General features: G+C 41.3%; 1 protein-coding gene across 2 annotated transcripts in view; it reads left to right on the forward strand.

Annotated features, from left to right (window-relative positions):
- The first annotated feature begins 13,022 nt into the window (after nt 1–13,022).
- The window catches only part of SMARCB1 (SWI/SNF related BAF chromatin remodeling complex subunit B1), a 34,399-nt gene continuing 24,724 nt past the window's right edge, over nt 13,023–22,697 (forward strand). For both annotated transcript variants that reach the window (XM_089653195.1, XM_089653196.1), the window contains exons 1-2: nt 13,023–13,179; nt 18,357–18,477. In XM_089653195.1, coding sequence (XP_089509321.1) covers nt 13,051–13,179; nt 18,357–18,477 — 250 coding nt within the window. In that variant the 5' untranslated portion in view covers nt 13,023–13,050. The remainder of the gene's footprint in view (nt 13,180–18,356; nt 18,478–22,697) is intronic.

Consider the following 22,697-nt stretch of genomic DNA (forward strand, 5'->3'; position numbering starts at 1 on the left):
AAACAGTTTTGTGCACTTGTTAGCAGTATTTAACAGGAAACGCTGGAGCGCTCCAGCTGGCTACAGGTAAAAGGTATTCAAGCAGTATAATCTATTATATACATCTGCCAGACATGTTTGGGTTGTCATATTTGCTGAGTACGTTTGCTGTAATAAAAGTATGACAAATTGAGTAAGCAATGGTGAAAGTTCAGCTGTCAAACATGCTATAAAACCTTTACTGATGAATATTTTCTAAATATGCTTTTAAGTGTCAACATTTGTTACAACAGAGGAAATTCAGGAAAGAGGCAATACTTTTTCAAATTGCTATGTGACATTTCAAATAAAGTTAAATATAAAAACAATGCAAAACACTAAAACTACCCATCATATTGCCCCCTACTGCATTTTGCATGTGTACGAAGTCCTAAAGCAGGCATTTCAAGCTCAAATGAAACTGTGGTCTGAATTGAGTGGAAAAAGATTCACAAGGGGTTGCATTACATGTAGAACACACCTGCATGATTACAGAAAAACATAATTCACTAACTCCCAGTTTAAGGCAGGCCAGAGATTTTGAAATTTCTTTCCTTCCACCATGGGTGCTTGATTCCCCCCGTAAACACAGCACTATTGTGTTCTGCTGGCAGGAGTCTTCCTTGCTGGCAGAACACAATGATTAGTGTTGCTGGCTATGGTGAGCGGCATTCAGGAAAAGCCAATCAACAGATGGACTTGTGTACAACCAAGGATTTTTTTATCTCAGAAAATAGGTGCAGACACTCAACCACGACCCCCCAAACAAACCCTCCCTCTTTTTCTGGGGGCTGTGGGCAACGCCTGCTGGTTACATTGTGCAGTAAATATACCCGATGACTGAGAGGTTAATTGCCTTGTGCGAATGTTCAGCTCCCACTCAGCCTCTTTCCTGACAGGGGTGCCAACCCCCCACAACCCTTTTTTTTCCTGACAGACCATGGAAAATGTGACAGTGCATTTTTTACTGAAATATGACAGAAACTCCTGTTAGAAACTAAGAGGGTAGGAGGGGGTAGTGAGATAGAGACAGAAGAGGGGAGGGATAGAGAGATGGAAAAGTAGGAGAGAAATGTAGGAAGGGGAGAGAAGGTGGGGGATAGGAAGGTGAGAGAGAGAGGGAGTGTCAGGCATCCGGGTATGACCAGAAATGTGTGGGAACACAGGCGTGGTCAGGGCTGGAGAGGTGGAATGGTCAGGCAGGCCGTATGGGTCTGTAATGCACCATCTGGCGGTACCTCTAGCAACCCCCTGGAATAGGATTCCCCAGAGTGCGGAGCCTAAGTCCCAGTCTGCTTGTTCACCAGGGCCCCTGATGGTGGGGATGGACTTGGAGCAGACAGAGACCAGGTCGCGGCCCCTGAGTACACCCACCCATGGTAGAGGGATCCGCCAGAGGTATATTCTGGAGGAGAGCCTGACGTGAAGAGGCGGATGGGTCCATGCAGGACGGATGGATGAATGGCTGAGCAGAAGCGTAGTCAGACAGGCCAGGTTGGTAACGGTGGGGACAGCGCGGTACAAGGCAGCAGGCACAGAATAGTCGGGTCACTCGCCGGGTCAGTAACAGATCAGATCCAATGAGGGTATCCAAAAGAAGTCAGACAGGCCAGGGATCAGGGCAGGAGAAGTCAGCAGAGGTCAGGATCAAAGCAGGGTCAGCAACAAATCAGATAGGCAGATATGCAGGAACACAGGATACCAGGTACAGGGGCTCATGGGGTTTTGTAACCCTCGAAACATGGGCAGACTCTGCTGCGAGGGTGAGTTTTTTCCATTTTCCTAGAGTTGGGCTTTATTGATGTGTTAATGAACACAAAGCTTCATTAAATTATCTATTTTATATATACATGGAGTTCAGCTTTAAACTGGCCACAAGAAAGAAGTAAGAGGGCTGAACTTTAAATAGGAGTTCAAGTCTTCCCTCAAAAAATTAAAAGTCAGCATCTACAAATACCTTAGCTGTTAACTTTTAATATAAGGACACTTACCTGTCCAGGGTTCCAGTACTGTTCTCACCCAAGCCGATTCTTCAATCTTCAATCGGCTTTGGGTCCAGGCGCTGGCATCTTAACTAAGGGAAACCAGCAGTGAAGCCTTGCGGTTCCCATTGTGCATGTGTGAGCTGCGCTGTGCTTTGTGAGTGGTCCCGCAGTCTTCTGGGACCTGTGATGTGTCCCGGAAGGTTGCAGAGGAAAGAGGTTTGCTCCCCTACTCCATTCCAAAAACTGCCAATTGTTAAAGAGGAGGGTGGAGGAAGCAATCATTTCCCCAAAATTGGGACTGAAATCCAGGTAGATATAAAAGACACAAATTAATTAAAGTGATACTAAAGTCTTCTTTAAAAAAAACAAACATGTCATACTTACCTGCCCAGTGCAGGTTAAAAAAAACAAAAAAAAACAAACATGTCATACTTACCTGCTCAGTGCAGTGGTTTTGAACCACTGAGCCCCAGTCCTCCTCTACTCGGGTCCCCCACCGGTGTTCCTGGCCCCTCCCTGCTGTTGAGTGCCCCCACAGCAAGCAGATTGCTATGGGGCACCCAAGCAGACAAGCTCCAGAGCTGTGGCTCCACTTTTCCATTCACACACAGGTCCACTGCTTGGCCACGCCCCTCATTGGCTGTGATTGACAGCAGCGGGAGCCAATGGCAATTGCTGTCTCAGCCAATAAGGAGTGAGATTCCCCAGAGAACCGAGGCCTTCGCGGACATAGCTGGATCGGGATGGGGGTCAGGTAAGCATTAAGGGGCTGGGGGGCTGCTACACACAGAAGGTTTTTTTACCTTCATGCATAGAATACATGAAGGTAAAATACCTTGAGCCTTTAGAACTACTTTAAGTTTTGTATTCATTAATATTGTCTTTTTTTAATACAAGAAGTGCAAGTTCCTGAATGTGGCTTGGTACCTGCCTCTTGCTCCTGTCTAGTAGAGCACAGATCAAGGTAAAAAGAAGCAGAACTAGAAGCCAATAAGTTGTGCTGAAGTGCAAGAAACATGCTGTTAGGAGGAAATTGTATAATGACAAAGGAATCAGCTAATCAATGTAATACTTCTGTAGTAAAATCTCAGGCTGGATGGACAGACATGCAAATTCTTTCTTGGATTAAACAGCTCCCATATATGCATTTCTTCTACTGTATGTATTCAACTGTTGGTCTGGAATTCAGTTTTAAGGCCAAACCTAAACCTGAATCTAATAATTATCAATTGTCCTATAACACTAACATTCTACTGAAATCTGTTTGTGCCAATCTGCACCAAAAATGTTGTTTCAGGAAAAACATCCCATAAAAATAAAGTTTGTTTCTTACATGCAAATCTATCTACTACATTGCACAAGACTTAAAAACAGCAAAGATAAACAGGAAAAGATCAAATGCTAGACATAACATAATGTCAAGGAAGATTTCTTCAGAATACCAGAAATAGGTTTAGTGTGCTATCCAAATCCCACTGGTGGTAAAACAGTAGTAAGAGATTTTGCGTTGGAATATATTTCACTGCTCACAGCCCATAAGATGTCCTTTTTTAAAACCTAATGCTTGTAAACATTCAATGTTCAGAGCAGATGCTTCTTCCAAATACTGACTGCTGTCAAATCAAGTGTTTTTAGTCACTGAAAACATTATAACTGCACACAAAAAAACAATATCTTAGACTGTTTTACACATTTTTGTGTCAAGCTGAAAATGCTCTGTAAAAGAGAGCAATCAGTTCCTACAGTTAGAGTCACTCATTATTGCCTACTTGTGTAGCCCCATTGGTCAGATCCTTGGCAGAGTAATGGGCATCAGATATGGGATGTGTTTAGACTAAATTATGGCCTAATACTCAGACAGAAAAATAAGAGATTGGACCATCCCCATATACCAAAACACCTTACCAAACCTGCCCCTATGACAAAGGGTTAGGTGAGATTGATATTGCACTTCTTCTCATTCACTTCCTACTCCGGCACTCCAAAACCATAATTCCCCCATAAACAGGTTGGATGCAGGAGGTGTGTACATTGCTGGAATGTAGGCGCTGTTTTGCTCTGTCTGGACCAGAGCTCAGATGTGTACAGACAATAAAGAAGTGCCTTGGCTTATGGGGAAGGTCCACATCAATGTGATGGGGTGACCTGTTTTGCATGCACATGGAAGCACAATAGAATATGAGCACATTTTTATGGTAAAATAATTTCTTTGTATATACATACAGGCGTACCTCGGTTTACGTAATTTTCAGTTTACGAATGAAAATCCATTGAAAATAATGCCTCGGTTTACGAATTTTGTTCACAATACAAAGTAAGTTTCCCCAGGATGCATTACACCTGGGAGGTTTATAGCGCCGGCCCCGTGCCTTTAAAGTGCACTTTATAAAAAGTGTTGAACAGATACGACTTTCTTCTGACCTCTGGAACTGATTAATTGGTTTTCAATGCATGTACGAATTTGTTTTTAATCATGTCTCTGTACAGTATTTATCCCTTTAAAGTGCACTTTATAAAAAGTTTTGAACAGATAAGACTTTTTTTTGTACTTTTTTCTGACCTCCAGAACGGATTCATTGGTTTTCAATGTATTTACGAATTAATTTTTTATTATGTCCCTATACATTATTTATGCCTTTAAAGTGCACTTTATAAAGAGTTTTGAACAGATAAAAGACTTTTTTACTTTTTTCTGACCTCCGAAACGGATTAATTGGTTTTCAATGCATTCCTATGGGAAACTGTGTTTCGGTTTATGAATTTTTCGCAATACAAAACATCCCGGAGAATGCATTAAATTCGTAAACCGAGGTATTATTTATTACACTATTTACATTACACTAATTTTTCTTTTTTTTGGGATGAACTTATAAGAGAAGGTTTGAAGGATTGTATGGGAGTTCATCGGATGAAAATAGAGATTGAAGTGACATGTGATATAAAGTTTGTGTTTTGGTAAGAATATAGGCATAAGGGAATTGAGGACATCACAAGACACTGTTGGTTTTGGAGGCATATTGGCACATGCAGATGTGAGCACAATATTAGAGATTACATTTTATGAATAGAACGTGTTATATTATATGAGTTTTTTCTTTTTGGGGCCACACATGAGGATATATGAAGGCAAGTAATAAAGAAGACATGGTTCGGTAGTAAAGCTTTACTGGACCCATTTTTGATATGGGTCAGTGAATCCGGTAAGAGTCTGGGACATTGAACATATAAAGGAAATATAAACCTGTTCAATGATTTGATAGACTGAGTGAAGAGGAGATATGTCTGTGTGCACATAGCGCTGGATGGTGCAGACTTAATTATACTGATATTCACCAGGGAATGCGGTTAACTTGCAAAACAACAACGAGAGGACGCATTGACATATTGCATTACCATTATACAATGTTATTGAATAATTAAAACAAGTATTATACTCACAAGCGCATGACACAAATGAGCATGTCATAAAATACAAATAAGATTGCCCCCAGGTCCACGGCACTCAACTGATGACATGGGAAATCTATACAGTGTCCATGATGGCTTACGTGCTTCGAGGGACAACTCTCTTGTTTGGGTTGTCCCTTGAAACACGTAAGCCGCCATGGACACTGTATGGCCTTCCTATGTCATCAGCTCAGTGCTATGGACCTGGAGGGGCTCTCATTTGTATTTTTGAGACATGCTCATTTGTGTCATGCGCTTGTTAGTATAATACTGATTTTATTAATTCAATAACATTGTATAATGCCAATGCACTAGGTCGGTGCACCCTCTCTTTGTTGTTGTTTTGCAGTGTACATGTAAGGAAACCCATAGTCCTAATGGGGTAGCAAGATACATTGGTGCTACACCTATAAGCTGGTTACCAGGAGAGTCCAAAAAGCCTCAAAGCACACAAATCAAGCACAAAAGAGCACTCTGAATTTTATTGACGGTGTGGTTAACTTGTCCGGCTGTAGGAGTTGAATTTGGGACACTTGTGTGCTGGTGGACGCTAGACCAGGTGTGTAAAGAGTACCCTTGCTTCGTAGTCCTATTGTTTGGGGTTGATTAATCTCCACAGAGGGGTAGTTCAAGCTTCGTAGGTCTGCTGCTTGGGATAAGAAGGGAAAGAGAAATTATGCTGAGAGATGTGTCCATTAATTCCAGCATAAAACACTGGAGCAGGAAGGCAGGAAATACATTTCATAAAAAGAGTATATAAAGGTCATTAAAAGTATTTCCAAGACAAAAAATCACAACATACAGCAGTACAGGACTATAAAAAGAAATACTCTTTGAGACATCAACTGGGTATTAAACAGAAAAAGCTATAACTGTTTTCCTCTGTCTACTTAAAGTTTTCAAATTGTATATAAATTATGAGCTACTTTCTGTATACAAGTGGGTTATACCTTGTTTTTTTCAGGACAAATTGGGCTTTCCTTTCGTGGTAAACTGTAACAGCTATCCCGTTTTTTTAATAAAATCAAAGACAAACTAGCCAAAGATATTAAAAAAATAATAGTTTTTTTTACATTTATCTGTATATTTCTTGCTATTACCATAACTTACCACCAAAGAACATACTCAAATAAATCCTCCTGCTCCTGACAATCTCAGTGATACCACATGTGTATGTTATTTGATTGTACTCATAATATGGCCCAGAAACAATAGTGCACATTTTGCTTTTTTTTTTTTATCCTAGCTAAAACACTATGGAGGAGATTTACTGGAGAGTGCAAACTCTGGTCCAGCTCAGCATATAAACCAATCAGATTCCAGGTTTTAGTGTCAGATTAATTGAACAAGCAGCGGAAGTTAAAAACCGGTTGGCTACCATGCACAGTTGCACCAGTTTCTGAGTGCACCAGTTTTATTTGAACCCTATCATTGACACTGACTGACACCAATACAAATTTAAAAAAAGGTGCAAATACCAAGTGCAATGAGGTTCCAGGGTTTATGTAGATAACCACAGCATGGGCGGCTCCAACATATCATCCGCCCAGCAATGAGACATGAGCACAAAACAAATAAAGGAGAGCTCCCAATCCTGTGGAAGCCAATAGAGTCACAAACCCAGGAACAGATAAAATCGGAATTCACTTTAATGTTGGGTTAAACAGCATGACATATAGAAGTGCCCAGATTGATACATCACCAAGATAGTGGAGTGGAGAAACACATATTCCCAGAAGCTGGAAGATGACGCATAATCCAGAACTGAACAGTAGGTTGCTCAGCCCAGGAGCCTCAGGACAGTGGGAGGAATGTGTGGAAAGCGGCTGCCGGGATCACTAAGATGGTGCATCCGCTGGAAGTCATGTGTCCCAGACCTGGATGGAATGTTATACACCTGGCGAGACTGCCCAAACAAGGGCTGATGAGGGCAAACTAGAAGCCTAGGAGAGCACTCAAACCATGTCAAACCAAAAGAGAGAAGCCGGTCATGATGACTTCCGTGTCACAGGATGTCCAGCGGACGCGCCATCTTAGTGATCCCGACAGCTGCCATCCACACACTTCTCACACTGTCCTGAGGCTTCTGGGATGAGCAACCTACTGTTGGGTCTAGGAGCATGTGTCATCCTCCAGCTTCTGGGAATATGTGTTTCTCCTCTCCCCGAGCTTAGTGATGTATCAGTCTGGGCACTCCTACATGTCATGCTTTTTAACCCAACATTAAAGTGAATGTTGAATTTATCTGTTCCTGGGCTTGTGACTTTATTGACTTCCACAGGGTTGGGAGCGCTCCTTTATTTGTTGTTTAATACTAATTTAAAAAAAGCTTTTAAAAAAAATACTACCCAAAATATACCTTGTCCTTGACTCTAACACTAACCCTGACACTGACCTAGATCAAACCTTGATCTAGGTTTTTTTTTCAATTTTTTTTACACACTTGTTTGTTTACATCTTTCTTTCCTGCAATGTATTTGTATCTCTATTCAGAAAAGAAAGAAAACACATGGGTGGGCTGCACAGTGACTGATCACTGTGATAGCCAATCAGAGGCTATCACAGCAATCAGGTGACCAGGAACCAGGGGTCCTGGGTCCCAATCGTTAGTATGAGATCCGGGGCTCCTGGAAAGAGACCGGTCTCTGTGTGGGGAGCGTACTGCGTGGCACACTCCCAGTACAAAAACAGGTACACATATATACAACTTCCCGGATAAAGACCCACTTCCGTGAGACCACATATACAGTATGTGTTCAGACGGCATCAAGAGGTTAAAGACAACCTAAAGTGAATCTGGACTCAAAACATGTTGATTTGCTATGTTATAGTGAACACCTAGAAATGTTTTTGTGCCTAAACAGTACCCTGAAATGTACCTTTTGTCTACTTCCTCCTGAAACACGGCAGTTTACTTCCATTGCTTTATAAATACTGTATAGTAATATAATAATAATTGCTGGGGCGCTTCTGTGCCTACAGCCTAACAGCTGTATATCTGCAGTGTAAGCTCTAAGGCAATGCTGATAGTCTCGAGAGATTTGTAATGATATTTGGTGATGTCAGTAAAATGTTGCTTACTTTTCTTCTTGCTGAAGAGGAGGCTGTACATGAGGTACTGCAGTGCACGCAACCCCTGCTTCTGCTTGATTCATTCTGTGAAACAGCCCTTTAGAATCCTCCCCTGTGGATTTTGATAATTACTCTACCCTCATAACATCACCTGGAATCAAGGAGCATCTATGACATGAGAATGCAATGACCTGACTCTAACAAGATGACCTCTTCCACACAGTGCAGAACAAGGCTAGGTAAATCAGTCCTGGGGAAAAGATTAGCTACAGGGAGGCTACTCGTAATGCTGGTGACTAGTTGTTTACCCTCTGCTGGCCTTTTTTTGCAAACAATAAAAGAAAAATAATCCTGCGCCAAAACACAAATTAAATAAATCACCCTTCTAAATTGCTGCTGTGCAAAATTGTGAATACACAAACATTAAAATATAAGAATAAACAGCGCAAAAATAGACCTAAAATCAATTATTAATAAATTACAAAATATAAATGTCCCATATCATTAAGTGCATATCTGTGTCAGAGAAAATTTCTTTCAAGAAAAAGACACCATAAAAAGTCCCTTGTGGTGAAAAATACGAACTCCAAATAATTTTTCTAGCCTTCCACCTTTCAAAATGGCCGCTGGAACGCACCACTCGGCGTGCGTTCCACTCACCGGAAGTGACGTCAGACATAAGATGCATTTCCGGTTCATTCGCCTTACGTCTGACGTCACTTCCGGTGAGTGGAACGCACGCCGAGTGGTGCGTCCCAGCGGCCATTTTGCGGGATTTAGGTTGGCTCTCTGCTGTTCCTTTGCTCTATCTGGCTACATTGGTGTGGGAACCCTGGAGTATGTTGGCTGGTTGTGATCATCAGGATGTCATGGGCTTAATAAATGGGCCTTTTACAAGCTATTGAAATGTGAGTGGCCTGGATTCTGTTTGTTATTGTACAAGATTGATCTGGCAATATTACACTATGTGAGTTTTCTCTTTGATGATACGGTGGAGCAAACTTGGGAGCTACGGTGAGGACCTGTAAGAGGATTTTATCTTGGAGAGGCTATCATTGAGCTGATGGAAAGAGGGTATAGGATTCCCATAAGATCCTAAAGGCTTTTCATTCACCAAAATCTGGTGAGTGCATTTGATTTTGGTGTGCACGGGTGAAAGGTGGAAGGCTAGAAAAATTATTTGGAGTTCGTATTTTTCACCACAAGGGACTTTTTATGGTGTCCTTTTCTTGAAAGAAATTTTCTCTGACACAGATATGCACTTAATGATATGGGACATTTATATTTTGTAATTTATTAATAATTGATTTTAGGTCTATTTTTGCGCTGTTTATTCTTATATTTTTTTGCAAACAGCTTGATGAGTGCAGGCCAAGTGCATATCCAGATCTAGAAACAGTCAGGAGACATGCTGCCGCCTTAAATGCTATGAACAGGAAGGGCTTATGTTGCAGTGCCACCTTGTGTTCAGAGTTTGTTACCCTAAGGTGGTAATTTTAGCATCAGACTCTGTTAAATACAACCCCCCCCCCCCTTGAGTCCCATACACCAATCAGTATTGGAATTACACTTGTTTGTCCCAGTAGTTAAAAAAGGGCCCACTCACAATAAGCTAGAATGACTTTTAATAGGAGCCATGCTAAAACACTCCCACATGGAAGAAAAATATATTTGAAATATATTTTAAAAATATTCTTCCCAAATATATTGACATATATTTGAAATGCTACAATTTTGGCCATATTCAATATATTTCAAAATATATTTCAATAAATCTACATATCTATCTATTTAAAAATACAAATCTACATTTTTGGAATATAAATAATAAATTATAATGTAACGCTACTCACATAATAAACAAGTGCATATAAATATATGTACCAAGTGTATCAATTAGTGAAAATTTGCAAATCAACTATTGACCAAGTGATTTCATGCAAAAAAACAAACAATTATATGTGAACACAAAATGTGATGGTGATAATTGAAAACAATTAATGCTGATCAAATACAATCTTCAAAAATAATTATAATGACCTAAATCATATGGAAAACATATATATCTCTTTATACAAATCAGTGTAAATAATATATAAAATCATGCGTGCATATAGTGAACATACTATAGTGAAACCACAATACAAAAACAACAAAATCAGTGGTCTTAAAGTCCATTATATGCCGATGGTAACACTTAGATGACACACACTCGTGCTGATATTTTTGTGCAAGTGGATATGACAATCCGACCACCGTCTGGATAAGCCTCTCACCTTATAGCTTCGACCCTTGCAGGTCAAAGCGCTTTACTGGATCCTTCTCACGGATCCTCCAAGCCTGCTATCCCTCCAAATGGTCGCTCCTTGTGGCACCCAAATCCCTCAAGGGGTCAGCACTCCACTAATGGCTCCTCTCCAGGTAAGATCAAGTGTAGCACCAATCTCTCATGTGAGACATAAAATAGATCCTCCCATAGTGTAGTAAATTTATTTGTAAAGTAGGGACAATAACAAAAATAATAAACTCACATAGCAGCAGTATCCAGTTCAAACCTCATGCTTTCGGATGAGGAAACAAATGTATGGGTGTACAACGGGTGTACAGGTGTACCAAGATGGCCGCTACGCCGGAAGTGCGTCACTATGTCAGGCCGACGCGTTGCGTCACAATACCATGTGACTTCTTCAGGGCTCCTTATTGAGCCCTGAGGAAGTCACATGGTATTGTGACGCAACGCGTCGGCCTGACGTAGTGACACACTTCCGGCATAGCGGCCATCTTGGTACACCTGTACACCCGTTGTACACCCATACATTCGTTTCCTCATCCGAAAGCATGAGGTTTGAACTGTTTGAACTGGATACTGCTGCTATGTGAGTTTATTATTTTTGTTATTGTCCCTACTTTACAAATAAATTTACTACTCTATGGGAGGATCTATTTTTTTATGTCTCACATGAGAGATTGGTGCTACACTTGATCTTACCTGGAGAGGAGCCATTAGTGGAGTGCTGACCCCTTGAGTGCCACAAGGAGTGACCATTTGGAGGGATAGCAGGCTTGGAGGATCCGTGAGAAGGATCCAGTAAAGCGCTTTGACCCGCAAGGGTCGAAGCTATAAGGTGAGAGGCTTATCCAGACGGTAGTCGGATTGTCATATCCACTTGCACAAAAATATCAGCACGAGTGTGTGTCATCTAAGTGTTACCATCGGCATATATTGGACTTTAAGACCACTGATTGTGTTGTTTTTGTATTGTGGTTTCACTATAGTATGTTCACTATATGCACGTGTGATTTTATATATTATTTACACTGATTTGTATAAAGAGATATATATGTTTTCCATATGATTTAGGTCATTATAATTATTTTTGAAGATTGTATTTGATCAGCATTAATTGTTTTCAATTATCACCATCACATTTTGTGTTCACATATAATTGTTTGTTTTTTTGCATGAAATCACTTGGTCAATAGTTGATTTGAAAATTTTCACTAACTGATACACTTGGTATATATATTTATATGCACTTGTTTATTATGTGAGTAGCGCTACATTATAATTTATTATTTATATGTCTATGGTAATCATTGGTATATGATTTAATGTTAGCAGCTTCTCTTCTTTATATATAGAGTTGAACACTAGTAAGCGCAGGAGGTTCACACCATTATTATTTACATTTTTGGAATGCATTTACAAATATATGTAAAAATATATATTAAAATTACTTTTTTATATGTTAAAAATATAATTTTATTATTTTAAATATATTTTTTTTAAATATATTCTTCAAATTTTAACATATAAAAAAGTCAGTTTAATATATATTTTACATATATTTGTAAATGCATTCCAAAAATGTAGATTTGTGTTTTTAAAGACATACAGTATATTTGAAATGTATTTTTAAAAATACTTTTTTTATATATTTTGTAAAAGAAACACATTTCAACATGCAGTATATATATATATATATATATATATATATATGTATATATATATATATATTTATTGAAATATATTGAATATGGCCAAAATTGTAGCATTTCAAACATATGTCAATATATTTGGGAAGAATATTTTTTGAATGTATTTCAAAATATATTTTTCTTCCATCTGGGCTAAGCCGGACAGATGAATTGATCAGCTCCTGGGCTTGTGATTCTGCTACAGGATACTCCATAGTAGCGCAATGAAACACAATGCTTTTGTGCTGTATTAAAACAGTAAATGTAACCCTTTTGATTCTCCAAAAGAAACTAAAATTGTTTTGGCTGTATATACCAGCTAGGCGCTCTGTAAATTCTTACCAAAGCACCATGTTACAGCCTACCATGAACCAGCGTACGAACAAGACTGGAGAACGTATGTAACGTGACACGCGCGCTGATGACACAGCTCACAGACACACACAACGATTCATGCAAAGCGCCGCTTACCAGGGATACACTATGCCACGCATGCTCAGTCTGAGGATCTTCCAATGCGCAGGCTTAGTGGCAGGCTGATTACCCGCGCATGCTCAGTGCGGCGGGCCCGGCGCTGGTGGACGGCAAGATGATTATGGCGCTAAGTAAAACGTTTGGCCAGAAGCCGGTGAAATTTCAATTGGAGGAAGATGGGGAGTTCTACATGATCGGCTCCGAGGTAAGGGCCGCGGAAGTCGGCCTTGTGGCTGCACAGGGCCCGCTGGGCTAACCGTACGGAGAGCGAGGCCTGAGACAAAGAGAGTGGAGGGGAGACAATGATACGAGTGGTGGGCTGAGGAGAGGAGCGGGCTCTACACACCCTCATATCACATACTACACTGGGAGGAAGGAATGGTGGCGGTATAATACATATCAGTATTACTTCGTATGAATAACATAGGCTGCTAGGCCCAACTATAGTGCCCATAGCAGTCCAATGTTGGCTTGCCACCTCATGTCTTTAAAACCGAAAACATATGAATTACACAGGTTCCAGGGCTGATTAAGGTGGTAATTAAACTCACCTGGTCCCTTATCTGCAATAAACTAGCCCCAGAACCTGTGTAATTAATATGCCTTTGGTTTTAAATGAGGCGGCAACCCTAGGCCTATGATATCCCTCCCTGTGTGGAAATCCCAGTTTTGATTTGTACCGTTTTCCACACAAATCACACCAATCGTTCATACACAGTTCAGCCTTGTTTACACTTGCCTTGCTGTTTGAAGGGCGATCCACGCTCGGATCCCTCTTCAGAGAGCGATAGGCAGTGAGGAGGTGTTGTATCACCTCCTCACCACCTGTTTTAACCCCCTAAATACCAAACATCTGTGCTGTAGTTGTGTGCGGCTGCAGCATGGCCCCGTTCACTTCAATAAGTCTTGCTTGGCGGGCTGTAGTGCCTGTGGAGCGTGATGGGGTATCATTTCTGCAACAGCATGTGTATACCCCCAGCCGCTGCTTCGACTGAAAAAGGGGAGCAGTTGAGGAGTGGTAAAAACATAGCTCATCCGTTGGGATTTTAACGCTTATCCCCCTTCCAATTGCAAGCGTAAATAAGTGCCCCTTGTGTGTGAAGATATCCGATTTATTTATAATTAATAGGCATTTACATACTGTACATTCACATCAGTCCCTGTCATCGAGGAGCTTACAATCGAAGGGCCCTCATTCATACACATTTTGTTTTCTCTTCTGTTCGAGTCCACAGTACGCAAAAACGATATAACAAAGTGAACCAAAAAAAAGCGTGTGAACAGACACACAAAGAAGTGCACTGGGGTGTATGCTGGTCCCCAAAAAGGAAGGAAGGAAATTGTTTATTAAAGTGTGGGCAGCACAGTGGCTAAATGGTTAGCACTTCTGCCTGGCAGTACTAGGGTCGTTAGTTCAAATCCCAACCACGACACCACCTCTCTGGAGTTTGCATGTTCTCCCTGTGCCTGTGTAGGTTTCCTCCCACACTCCAAAGACATGCAGGTGGGTTAATTGGCTCCTGTCTAAATTGGCCCTGGTATGTGTATGTATGAATGTGAGCTAGCACCCTTAGATTGTACACCCCTTGAGGGTTAGGGACTGACGTGAATGTACTATATATATATATATATATATATATCACCCCCCTTGGCACTCCTTCCTAACCCCCAATACAATTAGCTGTGCACACCACTCCTGAGCACCAATATTCTATAGACTCAAATGGGACCCAAACATGTCATTTAACCGCCTCTCACCCGCCATATAGTAAAATGACGGACGCAAGGCAGTTCTCTCGTTCTGGGAGGTCATCATATGACGTCCTCCCATTCTTACCGCACATGCACGGCTCCGGGAGCGCATGGTGATCGGTGGTGCGCTGTGTCCCTCAGACACAGCGGATCACCGATCAACGGAAAGAGCCGAAGATGTCGGCTCAGTCATGTGATCAGCTGTGTCCAATCACAGCTGATCACATGTAAATAGGGAAATGCCGGTTATCTGCATTTCTCTCCTCACGAGCTGTCACTCTGAGGAGAGGAGAGCCGGTAATCAGCATTACTCAGAGGGGATATCTACACTGATCATCAGGGCACTGATGATCTCTGTAGCCCCAGCTGTGCCATCTGTCAGTGTCCATCAGTACCACATTTCATTGCCACATCAATGCCACATATCAGTACCCATCTGAGCTGCCTTTCAGTGTCACCTATCAGTGCTGCCTATCAGTGCCACCTAACAGTGCCATATGAGTGCTGCCTTTCAGTGATGCCTGTCAATGCCCATCAGTGCCACCTATCTGTCCATCAGTGCAGCCTCATTCGCGCACATCAGTGAAGGAGAAAAATCATTTATTTGCAAAATTTTATAACAAATTTTCAGTGATTTTTGGTTTGTTTAAGAATAAATAAAAAACCCCGAGGTGATTAAATACCACCAAAATAAAGCTCTATCTGTCACAAAAAAAATGATAAAAATTTCATATGGGTATAGTGTTGAATGACCGCGCAATTGTCATTCAAAGTGCAACAGCCCTGTAGGCTAGTGGTTAAAGGCTTGTTCACTTCAGCCTGCACAGAAAATCAAGCAGTTTATCTATGCAGCCTGGTGTATGTACTCTATAAGCAGTGGGGGACACTGGTTTTAGTTTTTTTGTTTAGTTTTTTTTTTTTTAGCAAGTCACTGTTTATTTTTATAGAAATGCCACAAAGCAACAATTCATTTCAGTGTAGCTTCAGTGCCGGTTCACATATATGCAGATTGCATGTGGTTTGAACCGCATCCAATCCGCATGACGTGAAAAAACATTGCTTCCTATGGTGCCTGTTCACATAGGTGCACGGGTAGTGTGGTTTGAAATAGTCATCAGGGATGTTCGATTCCTGTTGCCAAGCACCCGGGAAATGTAGTTCCAGCCATCGGGCAGGTAGTTTTTTTTTTTCTACTTTTAACCTCCCCCCCCCCCCCCCTCCTGACCAGGCCATTATTTGCGATACGATGCTGTATTATTTTAACTGACAATTGCACGATCATGCAACACTGTACCCAAATGACATTTATGTACTTTTTTTCCCCACAAATGGAGCTTTCTTATGGTGGTATTTGAGTGCATCTGCTTTTTTTTTATTGTTTGCGCTATAAACAAAGACTGACAATTTTGAAAAAAAAAAATGTTTTTTACATTTTGCTATCAACTGCTTTCTCGCCGCCCTATAGCAGATATACTGCTACAGGGCAGCAGGGGTGCGCAAAATAGTGTGTGTGTGTGTGTGTGTATATATATATATATATATATATATATATATATATATATATATACGGAAGGCAGCACGTGTCCTCGGCTCATGCGCGCCCCCCTACCCAGGAATGCAAAATCCCATATATATATATATATATATATATATATATATATATATGGGATTTTGCATTCCTGGGTAGGGGGGCGCGCATGAGCCGAGGACGCGTGCTGCCTTCCGTGACTGTCAATCACTGGGTCCTGGCCAGTTATTACTGAGCATCTCCAACGGGGGGGAGGACTGTTTTTTGTTTACTAACAGTCCTCTGCCCTGTCAGCTCGGGCACACTGCTCTGGGTGGCTGTGCACAGCACAGCCAACCAAAACAGTGTGATTGCAATGAAACACACTGACACTGCTCCCCAGTAAAACACACCCTGCACACAGTTAACCCTTTGATCTCCCCTCATGTTAACCCCTTCCTGCCCAGTGCCATTAGTACAGTGTCAGGGCTTTGTTTTTTAGCACTGATCACTGGGGATGTCAGTGACACCAAGCCAGTTCCTCTCAGTGTCAGAATGTCCGCCACAGTCCTGCTAAAAGTCGCTAATCGCCGCCATTACTAGTTTAAAAAAAAAAATTCCAGTATCTATACCGCCATTTGTAAATACTATAACTTTCACATAAACCAATTAATTTACACATATTGGGATTTTATTTTAGCTAAAGACATGTAGCAGAATACATTTTGGCCTAAATTTATGACGAAATTTGATTTTTTTTAATTTTGTTACTGGACATGTTTAATAGCAAAAAGTCAAAATTATTGTTTTTTTTCTCAAAATTGTCGGTATTTTTTTTCTTATAGCGCAAAAAATTAAAAAGTGCACAAGCAGTCAAGTACCACGGAAAGAAATCTCAATTCGTGGGAAAAAAAGGACGTAAATTTAATTTGGGTGCAGCATTGCATGACCGCGCAATTGTCAGTTAAAGTAACGCAGCGCTGTAACGCATAAAATGGCCTGGTCAGGAAGGGGGTTAAATCCTCAGGAGAGCAAGTGGTTAAACATGTCCAGTAAAAAAATGTAAAAATAAAAAGCACTGACACTGTACTAATGACACTGGGCAGGCAGGGGTTAACATCTGGAGCGTTGAGAGGGTTAACTGTGTGCTGTTTTACTTGGTGTTGTGTGTGATTTACTGTGTAAGCACATTGCTCTGTATTGCTCTGCTATGCAGAGCAATACACAGCAGTGTACAGGAGCTGACAGGGAATCACCGTCCGGGACCCGATGATCAACAGCTGAGGCCTCCAACAGCGGCGCAGGTATGGCGCACACACGCCCCCTACCCAGGGATGTAAAATCAGGTATTTATACACAATTTGGGGCAATAATTAATAAAGTAATTCTGCTAGAGGGCGGCGGAAAAGCAGTTAATGACCATTGCCATTGTTTACATTCTTCAAATAATACTTCTTTCCTGGCTGCTGTTCTAACTTTTTGGCTTCAGCACATTTGCATTACTGACCTGGAACAAGTATGCTTATTGGAATGTCAGAAGTCCTGATCTGCATACTTGCTCTGGTTTACAGACTCCAAGCTGTTTATTGACTAAAACTGGGTTGTGCAATATCTGGTGCAGCTCTGCATAGAAACCAATCGGCTTCCAGATTTAATTGTCAAAGCTTAATTGGACAAGTTGAAGTTAGAAGCTGATTGGCTACCATGTACAGCTGCTCCAGATTTAGTAAATCTACCCCAAAGTGTTATTGATACTCATTAAACCTAGATCAATCTTGCAGCCACCATAGTCTGGATGTTCTGCATTCCAGTTCTGATTCGCCAAGAAATGCAGCATGGATAAAGATGACAGCCTTGGTCCCTGGCATTTTTTTTTTATAACAAATCCGGGATGGCAGCTCCCATATTTATATTGGGATAGATTTACTTTAGTGGTTTCTAGAGATACATTGTTGGATGTAGGCTGGAGAGCCTTTGTACCCACATTGTGAGTCTGATGTTCTGGTGTGTCTGGGGTCACTTTCTTCAATTATCATGACTAACGATGTGTCTCCTCAGATACCTGTTTTGCAAGTTGCTGTCATTTGTGGTTTCTAAGGTGATACATTTATTTTTCTTTACAGGTGGGGAATTACCTGCGCATGTTTAGGGGCTCACTGTACAAAAGGTACCCTTCTCTTTGGAGACGCTTGGCCACTGTTGAAGAAAGGAAGAAGATTGTAGCCTCCTCACATGGGAAGAAATGTAAATACTGTTTTAAAGTTTTCTGGGTTTTACATGCTTTTAATACTTGGCTGTAGACCTTCAAGTAGACTTTTACTGTCTACTTAATAAGTTTATTTTGATCAATATTCATTCAGTTCATACAGCTGGTCACATGTCCAGTTCTTGGCTTTGGTCATGAGGTGTGTGCTTAGGGAGTTTGTAAAAGTGATGTACAGGACAGAGCTGGCCAGTTAGTAGCTCTGCTTTGGCAGTTTCCCTTTTAGCAGAGAAGACTGTGCATGACTTTAAGCGATATTAAAGGTTCTGCTGTAAAAAATAAATAACATGTCATACTTACCTGCTCTTTGCAGTGGTTTTGCACAGAGCAGCCCCGATCCTCTTCTTCTCGGATCCCCCCTTGGCACTCCTGGCTCCTTCTCCTTGACCAGTGCCTCCATTAGCAAGCCGCTTGCTATGGGGGCACTGGTGTGTGCTTGCTCCCAGGCCCTGCTCTAGGCAAGCCTTTTTCAACCAGGGTGCCCAGGCACCATAGAGTGCCTTCAGGTTTCTTTATGGGTGCCTGGCAACATGTCTAAAAATTGGCCAAAAATTATATACTATTCGGCGAGTGGATGAAGCTTGCCTTTTAGTTACACAAAGCCTTGAAATTGTTCGTAATTTTAAAGGGTGACTCGACTGGAAAAAAGGTTGAGAAACCAATGGCTACCGCTGCTGTCTCTGCCAATGAGGTGAGTGTCCTGGGACAGGTGAGCTCCCATGCACATCGCTGGATCGAGAGGGGGCTCAGGTGGGTATTAGGAGGGTCTGTGGGGGGAGCAGCACATCGATTTTTTTTTTTTACCTTCATGCATAGAATGCATAAAGGTAAAAAAACTTCAGCTTTACCTTTTTAAAGAATATGTAAACTCAACATTTCATGTTCTTGATACAGTATGTGCCTGCTGTACCATGTATTTATTTAAAAGCATATCCTGTTCTCTTTGGGTTGCTTCCTTTGTGGGAAATTTTTGGTGTTTCTGCCTTTCCTTTTCCTATTAAAAGTGACCACACTAGGCATGAAAACACTGCGTGGTCACTTCTCCAGCTATGCTGGGAAATTAGTGTGATCTTATCCAATGGTCAGGCTTGTCCTGATCACCCGCCCTTCCTGCACAGCCTTTTATTGGGAAGATCAGTGTAATGCTCTTTCTCCTCCCCGAGAACTTATGCAGCTGAGAACAGAGGGTATGTTATCACTTATAAAAAAAATGTACCGCATATATGTTTTTTTATGTCTATACACAAATGTTTTGCCTTTCATTTCTATTTTAAACTGTATAGTTGTTTTAAAAATTGAGGGTTTACAATCACCTTAAGGACAAAGATGCATGTTTTAGATTTCTGTGTTGCATTTTGTGTCATTTTCATGTTTACCAGAAAATAGGTTGTCTGAAATTGTTTACCGTTGTTTCACTTCAATAATCTCTATATGCTAGTAATCATTTTGGGAAAGTGGCATTATTTTTGCATGGGATATGATGGGTTGGAATATTGGTGGAAGAAACAGATCTTAAAGAACATATTGCACCAACAGTTATACATTGCTCAAAAAATTAGAGGAACACTTTTTAATCAGGAGTATAGCATCAAGTCAATTAAACTCCTGGGATATTGATCTGGTTAGTTAAGTAGCAGAGGGGGTTGTTAACCACTTCCCGGCCTATGGCCGAATGGCGTCCGGCAAAAACCCTCACCTTTCCGGGTGGACACCATATGGCGTCCTTTCGAGCATCCGCAGTTTGCGTGCCTGCAGAGCCGCGCAGCGGCGCTATCTGTCACCAGCTGTGTACCTTGGACACGGCCGATGACAGATCTGAGTACCGGCCCTGTTGCCGGTACCATGTGACCTGCTGTGACCAATCACAGCAGGCCACATGACAGTTATATACAATGGATGGCTTCATTCATGCCATCCATTGTATACTAGTGTGTCTAGCTGTGAATGGTCACAGCGATCACATGCACAAGCTGGGCCAATGACAGCCCAGCTGTGTCATGTGATTATGAAGTGAAACAACAAGAAGCGCACCAACCTTATGCATTAGCTTAGTAACCAAAATTTATTTAGTAAAAGAATGGTACTCACAAACAGCGAATAAAAACAGGCATGTAAGTCCTACAAGGGACTTCAAAGGCAAGAGGCCAGCGCGAATCCCATCGTGGGGGTAGGCACTCAGTACAGCTGACGTGTTTCGGAGGTCATGCCTTCTGGCTCTGAAGAAGAAGGCATGACCTCCGAAACGCGTCAGCTGTACTGAGTGCCTACCCCCATGATGGGATTCGCGCTGGCCTCTTGCCTTTGAAGTCCCTTGGAGGACTTACATGCCTGTTTTTATTCGCTGTTTGTGAGTACCATTCTTTTACTAAATACATTTTGGTTACTGAGGTAATGCACAAGGTTGGTGCGCCTCTTGTTGTTTCACTTCACAGTTTTGTTCGCGCTTCCCCAGCCTTGGTTTGGAGCTGCACGACCTTGTATACTCCGGTGGTTGCTTTTTTGGAGTTTGATTTCATCTACTCACCACTGGCCTGGGTCCCGGAGCGCAGGAGAAATCGCATTTGGTTCAGTGTCATGTGATTAGCCATGGCCAAATCACAGCTAAGCACAAAAAAACCCTGAATGAATCGATGTCAAAGTAATTCTTTGCTATAAGCAAATTGTGTAAAAAAAAAAAAAAAAAATACTGATCAATTCCCCAAAGTAGTACATTGTTACTATGGTAACATTGTACTACTTTGATCATAGTGAAATATGAAAAATAAAACTTAAAAAAAAGAAAAAATGTAATAAAAAATAAAAAAAATGAGTGTTTTTTTTTTTTCATACTGTCACCATTCAGTGTCCCTGATCACCGCCATGCCAGTTATATGATGACGCTGTACTGCTCTGGTGACAGTATGTAAAAAAAAAGATAGTGAAAATAATTTCTTACATTTTTTCATTTTCCGAAAAATTATGACAAGCAAAATACAACTTCAAAAAACTCGCCATGCCTCTTATGAAATACGTTGGACTGTCTACTTTGCAAAAAGGGGTCATTTGGGGGATATATGTACTGTTCTGACATTCTTGGACCTCAAGAAATTAGATTGGCTGTCGTTAGTTCAGGATTGATCAATATTCAGATATATCCCATAGTTTGTGAACTCTATACCTTTCCTACAAACTAAAAAATACATCCTAATTTGGGTTATTTTCACCAAAGACATGTAGCAGAATACATCTTGGCCTAAATTTATGAAGAACAATTAATTTGCAAACTTTTATAACAGAAACAAAGAAAAACGTGTGTGGTTTTTTTTTTTTTTTTTTCAAAATTTTCGGTCTTTTTTTGTTAATTTAGCAAAAAATAAAAACCCCAGTGGTGATTAAATACCACCAAAAGAAAGCTCTAGTTGTGTGAAGAAAATGATAAAATTTTAGTTTGGGTACAATGTTGTATGACCGCGCAATTATTCAAAATTTGAGAGCGCTGAAACCTGAAAAATGGCCTGGGCAGGAATGGTGTAAAAGTGCCCGGTATTGAAGTGGTTAATCGGTTTCAGCTGCTTTGGTATTAATGAAATTAACAACGCCTGCACTAGATGGGTAACAATGAGACGAAAATGGTTTTACAGGTGGAGGCCACCAACATTTTTTTCCCTGCTCATCTTTTGCGACTGTTTTTCACTAGTTTTGCATTTATATAAGGTCCGTGTCACTACAGGTAGCATGAGGCGATACCTGGAACCTACAGAGGTTGCACAGGCAGTCCAACTCCTCTAGGATGGCACATCAATATGTGTCATTGTCAGAAGGTTTGCTGTGTCTCCCAGCACAGTCTTAAGAGCATTGAGGAGATTCCAGGAGACAGGCAGTTACTCTAGGAAAGCTGGACAGGGCCATGTGAATGTCTTTGACCAAACGATCAGAAACAGACTTCATGAGGGTGGCCTGAAGGCCCGACGTCCTCTAGTGGGCCCTGTGCTCACTGCACCATAGAGGTCGATTTGGCATTTGCCATTGAACACCAGAATTAGCAGGTCACTGGCGTCCTGTGCTTCTCACAGATGAGAGCAGGTTCACCCTGAGCTTGTGACAGACGTGAAATGGTCTGGAGAAGCCATGGAGAACATTATGCTGCCTGTTACATCGTTCAGCATGACCGTTTTGGTGGTTGGTCAGTGATGGTCTGGGGAGGCATATCCATGGAGGGACA

Source organism: Staurois parvus, unplaced genomic scaffold (assembly GCF_062004578.1).
Source record: "Staurois parvus isolate SC_StPar_1 unplaced genomic scaffold, SC_StPar_1.0 ptg000704l, whole genome shotgun sequence".
In the NCBI taxonomy this organism is placed as follows: Eukaryota; Metazoa; Chordata; class Amphibia; order Anura; family Ranidae; genus Staurois; species Staurois parvus.